Source organism: Gambusia affinis, linkage group LG04, assembly GCF_019740435.1.
Source record: "Gambusia affinis linkage group LG04, SWU_Gaff_1.0, whole genome shotgun sequence".
In the NCBI taxonomy this organism is placed as follows: Eukaryota; Metazoa; Chordata; class Actinopteri; order Cyprinodontiformes; family Poeciliidae; genus Gambusia; species Gambusia affinis.
The window spans coordinates 25,067,907-25,083,776 of NC_057871.1; the positions used below are offsets into that span (position 1 = coordinate 25,067,907).

At 40.8% G+C, this 15,870-nt stretch overlaps 1 protein-coding gene across 3 annotated transcripts in view; it reads right to left on the bottom strand.

Annotated features, from left to right (window-relative positions):
- Positions 1–434: 434 nt before the first annotated feature.
- The window catches only part of prkcaa (protein kinase C, alpha, a), a 137,204-nt gene continuing 121,768 nt past the window's right edge, over positions 435–15,870 (bottom strand). For 2 of the 3 annotated variants that reach the window (XM_044113814.1, XM_044113813.1), the window contains 2 exons: positions 12,815–12,955; positions 435–5,139 (listed from right to left, as the gene is read on the bottom strand). In XM_044113814.1, coding sequence (XP_043969749.1) covers positions 4,975–5,139; positions 12,815–12,955 — 306 coding nt within the window. In that variant the 3' untranslated portion in view covers positions 435–4,974. Of the gene's footprint in view, positions 5,140–10,836; positions 10,858–12,814; positions 12,956–15,870 lie in introns of all 3 variants that reach the window. The other variant, XM_044113812.1, reaches the window with a different exon arrangement.

The following is a 15,870-nucleotide window of genomic DNA, read 5'->3' on the forward strand; positions in this document are numbered from 1 at the left end:
ACCGTGATTTGTCCGTGAAATTCCTGTTCAGACAATTTCCATCCAATCCGAGCGAATTTGAGCTTTTTCGCAATAAGAACGTACAATGATTTTAATTCTAGAATAAATGTGCTAAGCTGGGAAAGTTTGGGTTGGATACAAATACCTACTTCACTTTCCAGACTTTAATTTGTTGAACTTCATTAAAAAAAAAACAACAACAAAAAAAAACTCATCCTATCTCACCACTGTGCATTATTTTTATTCAGGTTTATTACATTGCAGCCTAATAAAATCCACCGTACGGGTTTGCGTTAGCGCCGTTAGGACAAACGAAACGAAGGAATGGATTTACATTCACAAACTTCATTTAAATTACAGTGAAACTTGAGTCGCAATCTTAATACAGACACACACACACACACACACACAGCAGCAGCATCAGTCTGGACCTCATTTTGCCTTTTTGTTTATTTGCATTATCATACATTAGGTACAAATGACACAATCTGTTACAAGGTTAAGTAGCTCAGACTTATGTTAAAGGTCTCAGGCTATACCAATGGAAAAAAAGAAGAAAAATAAAACATACACCATTTGCAAAATACAAGATGTTCGCTCTGTTCTACAGTCTTTTGTAGATACCTGCTGTAAATCATTTATATACAAGGACAGGGATGCAGTGATTATAAAATAACATGGAAGAAATAGGTGGAAATGTGGCTCTGTGGGTTCAGATATAAGGCATCCTTGTACTTTACCGATTCAGAAAATCGGTACCCATCATTCGCCAGGAAGGGATTATTAGAAGATGCTGACTAAACGAAAGAAAACCCTCATTCAAATGCTATACACCCAAATAAAAAACAACATATGTTCCTCTGTCACTTTTGGTAAGCTGAAATAGTCTAAATCAGCTCTAAAACGCTGATTTAGACTATTCCATTTTCCAGTCTAAATGGAAAATGTGAACGAAAAGGAAGAAGAATGCTGATAATTGACGCCGTTCAAGGGAAACCGAGAGTTTCCTGATCTGGAATTTTGTGGAAGAAAGTCATGAAAACTAACAATAAAAGTGATAGATTGACTAGATCGAGGAGAAGAAGTGGATCATTGGGCTGCACAGTAGAGCTGTTGCCTTGCAGCAAGAAGGTCCTGGGTTCGATTCCCGGCCCGGGGTCTTTCTGCATGGAGTTTGCATGTTCTCCCTGTGCATGGTGGGTTCTCTCCGGGTTCTCCGGTTTCCTCCCACAGTCCAAAAACATGACTGTCAGGTTAATTGGTCTCTCTAAATTCTCCCTAGAGTGTGTGTGAGTGTGTGTGAATGGTTGTTTGTCCTGTTTGTCTCTGTGTTGCCCTGCGACAGACTGGCGACCTGTCCAGGGTGAACCCGCCTCTCACCCGGAACGTTAGCTGGAGATAGGAACCAGCAACCCTCCTGACCCCATTAGGGACAAAGGGTGAACAGAAAATGGATGGATGGATGTGAATCGTTGCGACAAGGCACAGGGGGCTGATACAAACATCACCATCAGAAAACATCGTTCAACACCCTGCACGCTTACGCCTCCATCAAATACGCCGTCATTTCACGCCGCTGAGGCGTTTACTGACTCACCACTCGTGGTAGTATTCACTCCGTGGCGGTCGGAGGGCGGTAAAGGGGATGCGAGCAGGTGTAGGAGGATTACTCCAGTTTTTCTTCCATAAAATCTAAAGTTTAATTACAGAAAATGAGGTTTTTATATTCAATAAATTGTAGGGGGGAAAAAAAAAACCCATTCACGTTTACTGGAAGAAGCAACGAGAGAAGCATGGAGCAAAGGAGTTAAAAAAAAGAAAAGAAAAGAAGTAAATTAACAATCTTGGTTATTTAAGAAAAAAACAGGCGTAGAATTGAATTAAAGACAAAATGTGTGTGTGTGTGTGGTGGGGAGCTAAACATGTTTCATCTTTACAAGCGGAGGGGAAGGCACACAAGGAAAGATTAGATATTGTTATGCCGCTGAAGACGTTCAGACATTTCGTTAAAGGGATGAAGCTAGTCTATTAAGCCACGACACATACATGGCAGAGACAGTATGTACAATGAATATTTGATCTTCTTTCACTGTAACCGACTGCAGAGGCTAAAATTAAACACTTAAGCTGATTCTCTTCCTGCTGTATGGAAGAGGACCCGACCGTCCGACTGACTGGCCCTGCTACTCGTACTGAAACGCTACGCATTTCCGCACCGATGGCGACACACCGCCATATGTTTTTTGGTCAAGTCAGAAGCTGCTAAAGAGCGCCACCTATTTGTCTGCATCTATAGTTGGGTTCTGGTGTTTTTCTTTCATGCTTGGCACGTGCAGAAGGGTTGTACGACGCAGGGAGGCGTAAGAAAAATCAGGCGGGCTAACGGGCTGAATTTGTGCCTTTAAGAGATTTGCAAGCGCTCAACAGAGGGTCTCCAAACAAATCAAATATACAGACACAGAAGACATGAAACAAATTAGGAACAACTCGGAACAATTACAGAAACAGAAAAAATAATCCTTTCTTCCACCTCTAACAACAGTAAAAATCTATTACTATAAACCTGCTTTAAATACTTCTTTGGGTAAAACTTTTATTTAAAGAATTTCAAAAAAGTACGTCTAAAACGACTGATCCCTTTGCCAATAAGTACCCCCGTTTTGCAACGTGTCGTAACGTTTTCCCAATTTACTCCCACTTTATTTTGAGACAGACCTTTCTTAGTTATGTATTTAAACATTGAGCACCAGTTTATTTCTCCTGGTAGCTAAGTGTTTTGATAAACTCCGGATATAAGACGGCGGATGGCCCCTCGCTCCTGGAAAAGTCTGGTATTGAAACACAGAAAGCTCAAAAGAACAAAATGGCAAAGGGACAAAAAGGACGAGAGCGCCTGAGTGTCGGATTAAAAGTTGGAAATTCTCCTCTTGCAGCGTGCAGCACTGAGATGCCATGCATAAATGTTGCTCATTAAACCACATGCATTCAACAAGTAGGAAATGCGTCCAAGCAGACCTGCAGTCAACGTTGGTGAGAAGTACTTAAAAAACAGAAAAAGTTTGACAAATAATAGCAATAAAACAAAAAAGTACAACAGATTATTATTTTTTTTTTCACAACCTGTTAAACTCATCCAGCCGATCGGCGTCAAACTCTCCTACAAACAGATATTGGCTTTACCGACTAAGGTAACAAACAGAAATGTATGCATGTGTTGGTATAAAAAAAGTACTTATTTAAAAGGGTTAAAAACTATTTACAAAGAAGGTACACACTGATTCTTTCTTAGATTAATCCACCAGACTGAGCTAAAAATGGGGGGTAAGTGAGCAAACCTGGTATGTTACAGCATAAAAGCAACAGGTTTTCAATAATTATATTCAGTTTTTGTCACAGCTAAGTGACTGAAGCAGTTTGAGAGGATGCTGTCTGGAAAACAAGTTTGAAAATGTCCTCACTGTGTCTGCTTAGATATTCATGCCTAACGTAACTAGTGTTGAAAAATGAACAAACTTATTTGGGTTTTGTGAGAGATTTGTGCAAACTAAACTAAACTAAACTAAACTAAACTAAAGCTGAATCAAATTGATCCCCGTCCTCAAGAGGATTCATGTAGTTTAATAACAGCAGGGGAGTAACTTACGCAAACTATTTTATCGTCGGTGCCTAAAGTAGAGGTTTACGAACTGGGAATATCACGTTTCGTGCCTAAATGTCGTAATGTTGTTATTCATTTTTTTAGTTGATTTGCTACAGATGTATGTCAGCTGAGATTGGGATGACGAAAAAATTAAAATAAGAAAGAAACTGAAATTGAATCCCACACCGTCACCGTTTAAAGTACATAAGCAGAAAACTAGAAAAATGACACAGGACACATTTAATAACCAGGTGCTGTTTCAACACCTGCACCACCTGTCCTTCATGTTTGGCTCTAGCATCTAAACTGCCTGATATAAGAGTATTCTGATTACCTAAAAAATAATCAAATAAAATCACCAGCTACAGTGCCTTGTCAAAAGTACGTACTGACCCCGAGAAATCTTTCACATCTTTCCTGTTAAAACCACAAACTTCACTGGATTTCACCCAGACTTTTTTTTTTGTGATACACGAGTGTGGCGAGATCTATAGATCTGTATCCATGCAAAATGCTGCGTGTGTCTGAAGACTAGCACCCTGAACACACCGTCTCCACAGCAGAATACGGCGGTGGCACCGTCATGCTGTGGCAATGCGTCTCTTCAGCTGAACATGGAAGCTGGTCGGAGTCGATAGGAAGATGGATGAAACGAAATATAGCACCTAAGTCTCACTGATAACCTTTGGCGAATTTGAACATTTCTCAAACTGTGTTTCCAGATTCTGAAATGAGAAAAAAAATATTTTAAAATCACACGTTTTCATCCCGACTGGGATGTTTTGGACTTTCTGGCAAAAATCCCGCCGGAATCCGTCGAAGGTTGCGGTTGCAACGGAACCAAGTCTGAAAAGGTTCAAGCGGTACCACTTTCTTTTGCGTGGCGCTGCGGATCTATTGACACCATTTGAATCCACTGAGGCCTGTAAACATATTTTGTTTCCTCAATCATATACTGGCATAGATTAACAAAGCCTGGCACCCTTCCTTGTTTGAACGCCTCCCAGGTTACAGAGACGCATCGTCCTAGAGTGCATGCTCGTGATTGTTAAAAAAAACAAAACAAACAAAAACAAAATTATGTCTCATGGCGACTGAAACCAACCCAGTCTATTCAATTTATATTCTGTACTGGCAAGAAAAAAACAAAACAAAACAAAAACAATGTACAAAGTAAATATGCATGCCCTACACTCCTGCTTAGGAAGAACACCGACACATTGGGATCAACTGTGGGACTCGAGGCTCTAGTTGGATTTCGTCGACGGTTGGTTTAGGTAGGCGGCAGTGAGCAGGGATCTTCGTCAGAGACTCTACCATCCTCCTCCTCCTCCTCATTCGCTGTTGACGAGCGACGGGTGAACAAACTGAGGGTTGATGAAGGAGAAGCCTGCGAACTCGGCCTGGTCGATGTTGGCTATCACCAGCTCATCGGGCGGCGTGAGCTGGGGTTGGGTACGCGTGAAGAACTTGTCGAAGTTCTCCGCCCCTTTGCCACACTGTAAGAAAAAAAAAAAAGTCACAAAAAGGAGGTATGTGACACACCTAACCTACCTAAACATGTCAGGTATGCCACATACCTGACAGAGGTGTCAGAGGTAAAGGAAACAGAAGGACGGGAGACGTTTGCAGAATAGCACAAACTGTCGATTCGGGGAAGCTCTGTTGTTTTTACAAATTTACAGAAACTCGAAACAGGATTTGAATTCCAAGTTTTCTACACAAATTTTAAGATATTTTGTCTCACGAAACAAGACAAAATAGCACCTTTATGTGTAAGTAGAAGGAAGAAGAAGCCTGGTTTTCATTCTTTTATTTTTATTTTTAGAGGAAGGAAAAGTTGAAAATGTCCCAGAGCCACATTTTGCTGCAACTCCACCTGCAAATCCAAACTCAGTATGTCTCTACCAGATTTGTCTAAAGAGAACATTTTGCTCATTTTTTTCCCCCCAAATAGTTCAAACTTATTCAGAATAGACCTCTTAACATCAGTTTCTGTGTTTTGATTTTCCCCGGCTAGAATCTCCATTCGATTTAGGACGGACTTTAATACATTTTTTGGACCTTAATACAAAAGGCTATTTTGTGTTTACGTGAGTTAAATTTTTTACTCTGCTATTTGAAAAAGATAAAATTCTGTCATTGTATTGTGCTTAAGCTTATTACGTGGTGCCTTTTGATTGGTTACTCACTAATTAGTATATGAAAGATGAAAGTACTAGAAGTACAATGAGCACCTTGAGAGTAACACAATCTTTTGACCGTCACTTTCTATTTGTTTTGAATCTGTTTGTTATTTTCTTTTCCTTTTAAGTTCAGTAAAGACTTGAAGATGACCGTCGGATTCAAGACCTCTTTTTTTTTTTTTTTTTTTAGAAGAAATGTGTCGCATACAAAACAGTTTTAAGGGGCTAGACTAGTGAGATCTTGCCGCACTTACACTTTCAATGTGCTGCGAGCTAAACCATTGCAGGTCTGACTGTATATATATTTGGCTATGCTCCTGCTGGGCGCTAAACCTTAATCCTAGCTTGAAACATTTATTATTAATATTATTAGATTTATTATTAAATGCTTATGTAAGCCCAGTTGGTTAAGACTTGTTGTCTGTTGGTAAAAGTGATGCATGTAAAAGAGAGTCGTCCTACGCTAACCTACATTGTTGCAAACATTTTAACACACACAAACAAACACACACATATACCCACTGTGAACACGACTAGCATTTAAGTTTCCCTTAGGAGCAACTCCTCTTCAGTTGTCTGCTGATATCTGTAAAGCCATTTCACGGAGCTCCAACACACACATGCACACACACACACCAACACACGCTGCAGAATAAATTAAGAGCGGAAGGCGGCCAAAAGCGCCTCTCACTAGTGCATAACCTTTGACGCCCTACATAAGCATGCTTGTCATTTCTTAGAAATAAGATTTACACATCGAGGCTTGATTCAACACAAAGGCACGTGGGAGACTCTGTGGTCGAGTGGAAGAAAGTTCTTTGGTCTGTTGAGACCAAAGTGACGCTTTACGGCCATCAGAGAAGACGATGTGTTTGGCGGACACCGACCGGAAGCATCCAGCTAAAAGCTAGACGGAAATGGTTTGAGGACAAAAACTTGGATGTTCTGGAGTGGCCCGGTCAAAGCCCAGACATCAATGCCATCGGGAAAAGTTGCAGCGTCCAGATGGGCCTATCCAGACTGACTTTACACCTTGATTGCATCCAAAGGTTCATCTAATATACCGACTTGAAGGGGGTTGAATAGTTGTGCAATTACTAATTTACTTTTTTTATTTTCAGTGAGATTATTTCGTAGAGATCTGATTTCACTTTGAGATTAAAGTTTTATTTTTCCATTTGGGTCGAAGAGGCCCGTTTTCGCCCTGTGTGTTCAGTCGTTGAGTTCCAGTGTTTTAGTGTTGGCCATTATCTCATTATCGGTGTGTTAAGGCGATAACACCGCTCAGCAACGAGGCACTTTGTATTGCCTTGTTGCTGAAAATGTGCTATATAAATAAAACTACCTTTACCTTTTACCTGTGTTTTATTTGCTCCTTCTTTTCATTTCTGAACTGGGCGGTCAACACCGAGCTCGGCAGACGATTCAACAGAGCCGAAGAGGAAAACTCGAGGGCGCAGATGTGTCCGACAGGATCGCCTTCTGCGTGGGAGTTTTGTTTTTGTTTTTTTTTCCTTTGATTGTGTCCGTTGCCACCGTCAGGTGACATTCGCCCTGAGCGAGCGCCGGCCTGTCGCAGCGGATCGACAGCAGGACCGACGCCGCCGGATGAAAATCAAATGTGGCTCAACGTGCGCGCGCACACTAACAAACACACGTTAGCGTCCTCCCCTCCCCTCCCCCTCGCCGCGCGCGCAACGACCCGGCGGCTAATCACCAGCGTCCTTCAACTGCCGGGCCGCTCCGTCCACTTGTCGTCTTCTATCCATCACGGAGCAGTCATCGCTCAAGCGAAGCAGCACACTTTTAAAAAAAATTTTGACCTCCTACCACAATCTCCGGCACCGAAACGTCCCTTTGTGTGTCCCGGAGCGGTTGGTTCCCTTGTGACATCTGGCCGCCGCCGTGAGGGTAGGATGGGGGGAAGGGACGCCGCCACCGCCGCCGTGTACGCGAAACATATGCGCGATGAAGCTTCGGCTGCAGAACTGACAGCAGCACGCTTCGCTTATCCCAATCGCTTGTCTTTAAGTTCGTCGAACTCGATCCAAGATTATCGCACGGGATTTTCCCCATGATTTTGGAGGGCCAAACGCCAGAAATGTGGAAATCGTGTCGCAGATGCCGCGTTAGTAGAAAAATCAAATAAAATGGTTGTTACATTTATTCTTTCCCCAAGAAAAGCAAACGGAAGGCAAGCGAACGCCTCATTAGGCAGTGATTCAGTCAGGCCTATAGTGGGCGAACTCTGGTCAGCATCTTACCATGACACAGCGTCCTACATGAGTTTCTATGACCTACTTTCTCTCATCTTTAATCCGTCTCTCTCTCTCTTTACACAAGTCCCTTCATTTAACTACATTAAAAGAACACACACAGCCTCCATTAGGGTTGTGTTGAGACACACACTTTGACTCTTGTGTCTTTACTTCCCTCTCCTTGAAGCTGGCATTATGCAAAACTCCTTAGATTTTTTTTTCTTTTAAAATTGAATTACCACAAAAAACAGCAGAGTAATTGCATCTAATAGCAGATATGTGAAGCTGTTTTATAGTAAAAATAATCAAATATTTAGTCTTAATAGCCTAATTTAATGAATGTATTAAAATATAGCTGAAACTCTTGGGTTATTATTGAAGACTGAATTAGGACTTTAACTGTACAGTTAATGTAATGTAATCTAATGTAATAAAAATGTGTAACTGCAAAAGTTCCTCAAGTTTAATCAAAGTTTGCATTTATCACAGAGATTAGTTCTAACAACAAAAAAACTTCATGCAGGGAAACATTTTTCTTGGTTTAGGAAGATATTTTACTTTATGAGTCAAGGACTTTGCAAACATGCATGAAAGAATAGAAGCAACACTCCTGGTATATGTGTTGTTTTTGATGAGGTAACAACATTATAACATGATGTAAAGCTAATGAAAAAGGTTTATTTTACATAATTCTGTGAATTTAAGGTGAAAAGCAGGCAGTTGCGCACATGTGGGTCTCACTGACTTATTTTTCTTCCAGCCGCAGCAAGTCAGGACTTTATATTATTACAAATTGGTTTGTATCTCAGTGGATATGTGGCAAAGTATATCATATACACATACATTTCTTGGAAACTGCACCAACTCTTACGTTTCTTTTTTTGTTTTGTTTTCATGGACTATAATTCAGGAGCTCTGGCTCTGACCCACTTTTTTTTTTTTTTTTCATTTTCTCTTATTTAAAGCATAAATACGACTCCACGTTCACGCGTGTGTGTGAATTATGTCGGCACCGTGGCAACAAACCGGACTTTGAATACCAACGCAGCTCATTGTTGCCGATTTTTTCTTTTATTTTTTTAACTTACAATCCCACCAGCGGTAGACGGTCGCAAAGTGCCGCCATCAACTTCTATAAATATCGACCGGTCCCAACTACGTTTGCCGTGACACTCGTTCTACCGTCCTCTGTGTTATTGTACATACAGGTGGCCTGACTTTCCCGCTTAGGCAGAGTTTTTTTTTTTTTTTCACTGCAATTCCCCAGCTGTTACAACCAAATGATGTGTGATTGATTGAGAGATAAATAAAAATAAAGAAAGAAGGCAGAGGAAAGAGGAGGTGGAATTGGATAAGAGAGGCAAGAATGGATGAGAGGGTGATGCTTAATGGTAGCCAGTTATCAGTAAGGGTTATCGCTGTTACATGGCATAAGAGATGGATCATTCTGCAGGTTCAACCCTTTGGCTCTCTGTCCAAATCTCTCTCCCTTTCAGTATTTCTGCATACATCCAGAGCCAGGCCAGCATGCGCTTGTGTGGTGAACATGCATGTTTGGATCCCTTAAATCAACCAGTGCAGTGCCTTTCATGCCGCTCGACTTTTCCACGTTTTGCCACGTCGTAGCCATGCTCTTTATTGTGTTTATTTAGGAATTTGTCCTTGAGAGACAGATACATGGTTTTCAAAACCAATATTTTAAAAGGTTTGGGTGCATGTGCAATCTGCCTAATTTACTCCCAACAACCACATAGTAAAGTTCAGTGTGAGTCGCCTCCAGCAGTCAGGTAACTGGCCGAGAGAGACCTCTTATGTGCAAATTTTAACAAGTTTTCAGTGAAATCGCAATTTTGTCGCGAACCAGCCGCTTGTTTACGCCTCTCCAGTGATCAGAGGCCCTTTTTGATACCACGTCCTGGGCTGTTGTAAAAGAATATTTTAATAATCGAGTACTCTATGGAATATTTTTACGATTATCCGAAGAATCTCTCTCTCTGCCATTCCTACCATTCGCTCCAAAACCGTCACGAAGCGATTCCGACGCCACAGACGCTGTCGTAGTCCAACCGTCGCACCGCAAAGTTCAACAGTCCTTGTTTCTCCCCCGACCCCTGGCAAAACGCTGCACAACTCAAAGCCATGCTGCCAGCACTTCACAACAACTCAGGCAAACGTAAGAGCGCTGAACTCCACAAATGATGATCCGGCCGGAACACGGTGCGCTACATAGTAAAACATATTTTATTATGCTTCGAGACATAAATTTTCCTCGAGGAATTTTAATAATTGAGGTACTCGAATCGTTTCAGCCCTACGCGTCTCGAAGTGAAACTTTTCTGTAACTGCACCTGCTGAGGTGTGAAGTACTCTGCAGCTGCAGGGGATTTTTTTCCCCCTTAAAATCGTGCAAATTTCAACTACAAAAATAAATGTAGTTTCAAATTTGGAAATTTGGAAAAGTTCAACATGTTTGGATACTTTTTAAGGCACTGCATATATACGCTGACTCTCCAATATTCCAGTCTACTAGCCTTCGATTCTCAACACAGCACACCCAAGCAACAAACTCATGCAGAAGCAACAGGAACCTCCTCCAGGACTTTTTTAAAATCTGTACAAAACGTCTTTTTCTTCAGCCAACTCACACACACACACGCACGCCTACACACACACACAAAAATGTTTCTTCTACATACACACACCAAGCTCACAATGCATCCACTCGATGGGTAAAAACACAGTCAGGATTCACCTTATCGGAGGAAGTGGGGCCCTTGAGGGTTGAAGAAATGGAGAGGTGAAGTTTTAAAAATGAACACATACGGACACACACTCATCTATAAAAAACACTGAGTGAAGTATTTGGTTCCTGTATTAGTTTTTTCTTGAAGGAAATGAAGCATCCATGTATCCTCTAGAACAGGGGTCTCAAACTCCAGTCCTCGAGGGCCGCAGTCCTGCAACTTTTAGATGTGCCTCTGCTGCAGCACACCTGAATAGAATAATTAAGGCTCTGGAGAACTGATCTACACAAGGTGGAGGTAATTAAGCCATTTCATTCCAGTGTTTTGTACCTGTGGCACATCTAAAAACTGCAAGACTGCGGCCCTCGAGGACTGGAGTTTGACACCCCTGCGTCTAGAGAGCTGGGAGTCTTTACTTTGATCAATGTTCGTGAATTTGGGGTCATAAATGATTTAAAGGATGAGGTGTGAATTCAGGATTTATTACCAGCAATAGGTAATGCAATTTCTTTTTTGGATTTTTTTTTTTTTTTAAATGATCACTTAAGTGACTATTTTGGTTGTTTCTTAAATTTTATTTTCAGTTTTCAAAATCATCAGTGATAAGAGACAGTTTGTGTTGGTGTTCATGTCAATAGTCCATAAGCACATAGAACCACTTTTTATCAGTAAAAGAAGAACTTGTTTAAGTAAGTTTTATTGAAAGATGTACATTTCAATAAAGTAGAATTAGCAAAGCAGCTTTTATTTTTTCAGAAGGCTACAGAAGTGAAACAAACTATATTTTAGTTTGTTAGTTTGTTGAGGAAATGTTGGACATTTCGGGACCAAACCCATTTAGGGATTCTTACGGGACCTCTGACGTTTGGTTTTTAGTAGTAAATGTAATATGTGCAAGAATTTCAAATGTTCGTGGTTTGGTGATAGTAGATAAAAGCTTCACTCTGTTTTTGGGATAAAAACTTGCAAATTCCCAAAGGGAAATGCCTCCACTGTGTGCCGCACAAAGATAAGGTGCTTCTGTCGCATGTGATTGGGAGTCAGTGTTGTTTGAGGAAAAGCTCTGGGAAACTCAGATAAGACTTTTGAAGCTCTAATAATCAGAACAAGAACAACAACTAATGTAAAGATAAGGATTAGTTTGTGTGGTTGAATTTCGTCAATGTCACAAATCTTATGGTAAAAAGAAAAACAGTTTTACTTGACGTACAAAAGTGTTCAACTTTGCAAGAAAGCATGAATGAAATGTGACGTCACATAAAAATGAGTTTGTAAAAGGAGCAAATTCTTCATACTAAATGTGCTGTGGGCTCAGACTTACAGAATTTGTTGAAGATCAAAATGCAGAAGGGTAAAGAAGAAACTAAATATAGAAATATTCCATATACAGTACAGACCAAAAGTTTGGGCACAACTGTGTGTCCAAACTTTTGGTCTGTACTGTATATGGAATATTATATATAAAAAAGTTGTTAAAAAATATGTAGTACATGGAAGGATTTCTTATCTGTTTATTCAGATAAAAAAAACCCTGTAATATCCATTTAATCATCAGAATAATTTATGGCTAAGACACTTGTTAGATTCAGCCCTATTCTTAATCAAAGCTGGGAACTAATTTGTGAGTTCAGTCTGGTTCAATTAAACTTTTGTAGAAAAAGATATAGAGCTTCCTTGGATGTCAAAGTTATTTGATTTAGGTCTATGTCGCTACTTTTCTTTTCTGATGATGATGATGATGAATTTTCTACTTTAGTGCAAGATTTACTTCCACTAAAATGATTATTTTGCAGACAGGGCGGATGAGCAGTGATGGTCTGAGCAGGAGGAAAACACACACCTTTTTTTCCTGCACCTTTTGTCATGCATAAACCTGAACCGTAGAAATAAATCCTCATAAGGAGAAGCGCTAGGACTTATCATAATCTACTGCCGAAAAGTGTTGGAGAACATGTGGCGTTTCGCAGCCTGGGTGCGTCGGCTTACCACTTTGGGCTTGTAGGGCGGCTGTATCTCTCTGTTCTCCAGGCGCTCCCAGTCGATCCGTCTGAAGAAGGCGTGTTCTCTGATGTCCCTCTCTCCTTCGGCGCCGCAGCCCAAACGCTTCGACGGTTGTTTGTTCATCAGCTGTTTGTGAGAGGAGATACATCAAGACAATAAGAGACGGCAAAACATTCCTCTGTAACATGAGGGGCAGCACTTCAGCTCACATCTTTGATTAAAAATGAGATGCTGTCTGAATGTAAAGTCCGGTTTATTTGTGTAAAACACGTCAGCAACAAGGCGAATTATAGTATTTCACACCAAAGAACCAGAAAACAGTAACCAATCAGAATCATCGAGCAAATACACAACAAATAGGTCGGTCAGTTTTCCAGTTACTAGGAATCAAAAGCAACTCTAAACAGCTGGGATTTCAGCTGAGTATTTCGGCATTTTTGCAGTTTTCTGGAAGTTTCCTCCATATTTTTGGGCATATAGAAACTGAATGCTGCACTTTACTCCCTGTAAGAGGTATACTGCTTTTTTCTGAGAAAGAAAAAAGTTACTCCATTCTTTGTCGCCAGTTTTCTAGCAGAAAAATGGGCTTTAACAATCGTATAAATGTAACTTTTTCATTTTCACTTTAAAGGTTCACGTCTTAGTCACCAGATTACATTAGAAAAAAGAGGAAGTATAAATTAGAAAAGTGCAGAGTGAGATGGTTGGGATGCGTGTGTATGTGGTTGATACAAAATGCTTTCCTTTGCAATGATGCTACAAAATACAATAAAGCGGCTAAATTTCCATCCCTTAATTTGGTTAAAAACCTCCCTTCATAGCAGATAAAAATTAACATTTTTGAAACTACAGGCTCAGATTGGCGTCACTTTATGTGTAGACAAAATAAACAATTAATAGCAGTGACATTTACACAAAAAAAAAAAGAGAACTAATAGCTTTGGATCTTTTTGTTTGAATGTATCTCAGTAAAAAGTGATCACCTCTCCGTTCTTCCGTATCTCTTGACATTCGATTTCGCTGCGTTTCTAGGTCAACGGATGACAGCTGAACAGATGGGCCTACAATGTGTGACATAATGGCCTTCCCCTGGTTTTCCCTCTGCCTTTAGAGAACCGCCGTCTCTTCAGACATGTCTTGCCATGTCGTTGTCTTGCCAACGACATGGCAAGACAATTTGCACCCAGTCTAGAAAGTAAAACAAGACTCTTACGCCAACCCAGAACATGGAAAGCTGTGCAACATTGATATTGATGAGGCCTTACCTAATCAAATTAGAAACAATGTCTGACTCTTTTGATAACTTTCAGAAGAAAGCACATTTAGCGGGAAGAGATATCCAAAGTTTCACAATGTGACAAAGCAACATGGGCTTAAAATAAGAAATATGTGATTAATAAACCTAACGTATACATTAATTTACCGCAGCAACACTTTGTTCAGATGAAACAGATAAGGGACGGGAATGAATGGAGGAAATATTGATGCAAAGCCCCAAAGGGTTATTAGTGAGATGTTTTACTGTGTTGAGTTTAACCATTAACCAGGCTGCTGAGCTGGGGTTACTCAGCCCCCACAAGAATCAAGCCTCTGAAATGGCTACCACCTCAATCCCACGGAAAAGGTTACGGACTACGATTAATGCACCGGCTCAAACAGACAATACACTTCCTGCCAAGAAAACTCATCAAATATCCTGCTAGAAATGTGTGTGCTTTCTTTGCCGTTTGTTATGAATAATCCTCAACGAATTCTACCTTTGGAGGCCAATTCTGCATTATATCAGTAGTAAAGGTTTTTAAAACTTAACACACATAGGCGGTGCGCCAATTGCAGTTTTCTGGCTAATAGCCTATTATCAATCTTTTAAAAAACCTGAGATGCTGTCTGAATGTCAAGTCTCACCATCTGCCGATTCAGAGTTTGGCCGATATCGTTTCTTTTTTTTTTTTTGTCTGAAATGTTACTAAATATAGCGAGAGAAAGTTGCTGAGTTGGTAACAGTGGGGTCACTATTGTTGACTGCAAACGTGCAGACATGACCTGGTGGGTAGATCTATCAGTCAAACCTCTGAAACGGGACAACAGGAAATCAGTGGCTGATTTTTAAACCTTTGCCGAGGTAGATAAGATCGCTGGATAAGATCGGCTTCACATGTAAAAATCGGCTGATGACAAATCTCCCAAAATTAAGGAAATCGGCACCAATAAATCAGCTGTCTGATAAATCGGTGCACCCCTACACAAAAGCATTTAACTTCTGTAATTGATGACCATCATCATTAAGACACTTCCAGAAAACTGAAAAGCCATAAGAAATGGAATACTGACCAACATTTTTTTCCCCCCACCAGGGGGTCTTTTGTGGGCTCTAGTGTCCCTTATATGACAGTAGGCTGAGAAGTAAGGGGGAAGAAGAGGGGGGAAGAAATACGGCAAACGTCGGCCGGGTCCGGGAATCGAACCCGTGACCGCTGCGTCGAGGTCTGAAAGCCTTCAAATGTGGGTCGCGCTATCCCCTACGCCACCACAGCACGCCCTCTGACCAACCTATTTGATGTGTTTTGATGATGACTCTCAACAAAAGTTTGCAACCGTTTTCTCAACTGGTGACTGTACATTGTTCCCAAAACTTTTTATTTTAGCAACAATGTCGTTCAAAGCGCTTTGAACGACATTGTTGCTAAAATGTGCTACTATTTCTGCATTGAGTTGTTGTTGATACGGGGGAGAAACGAAGGTAATTTGTGGGTTTAGGTCTGCCCACAGGCAAAAGACACAACCCTGCTGCCAAACACACCATCAGTTTGAGAAACTCTTGAAGCTGAGCGACTCACTGGTTGGTCGGGAAGCCTCATATCAAAGTGTGATGTACAATCACAGACTATTTAAAACAAATAAAGTGTGGACCTTTTAATCTGATTTTTCCCACTGGTGTTAAAGACCTGACTTCAACACATCAGGACCAAATTAGCAGATCATTTAGTCACACATGCTCCAGCTTTGATGAAACTTTGCAGCTCCGTCCAGATCCTGCTGAG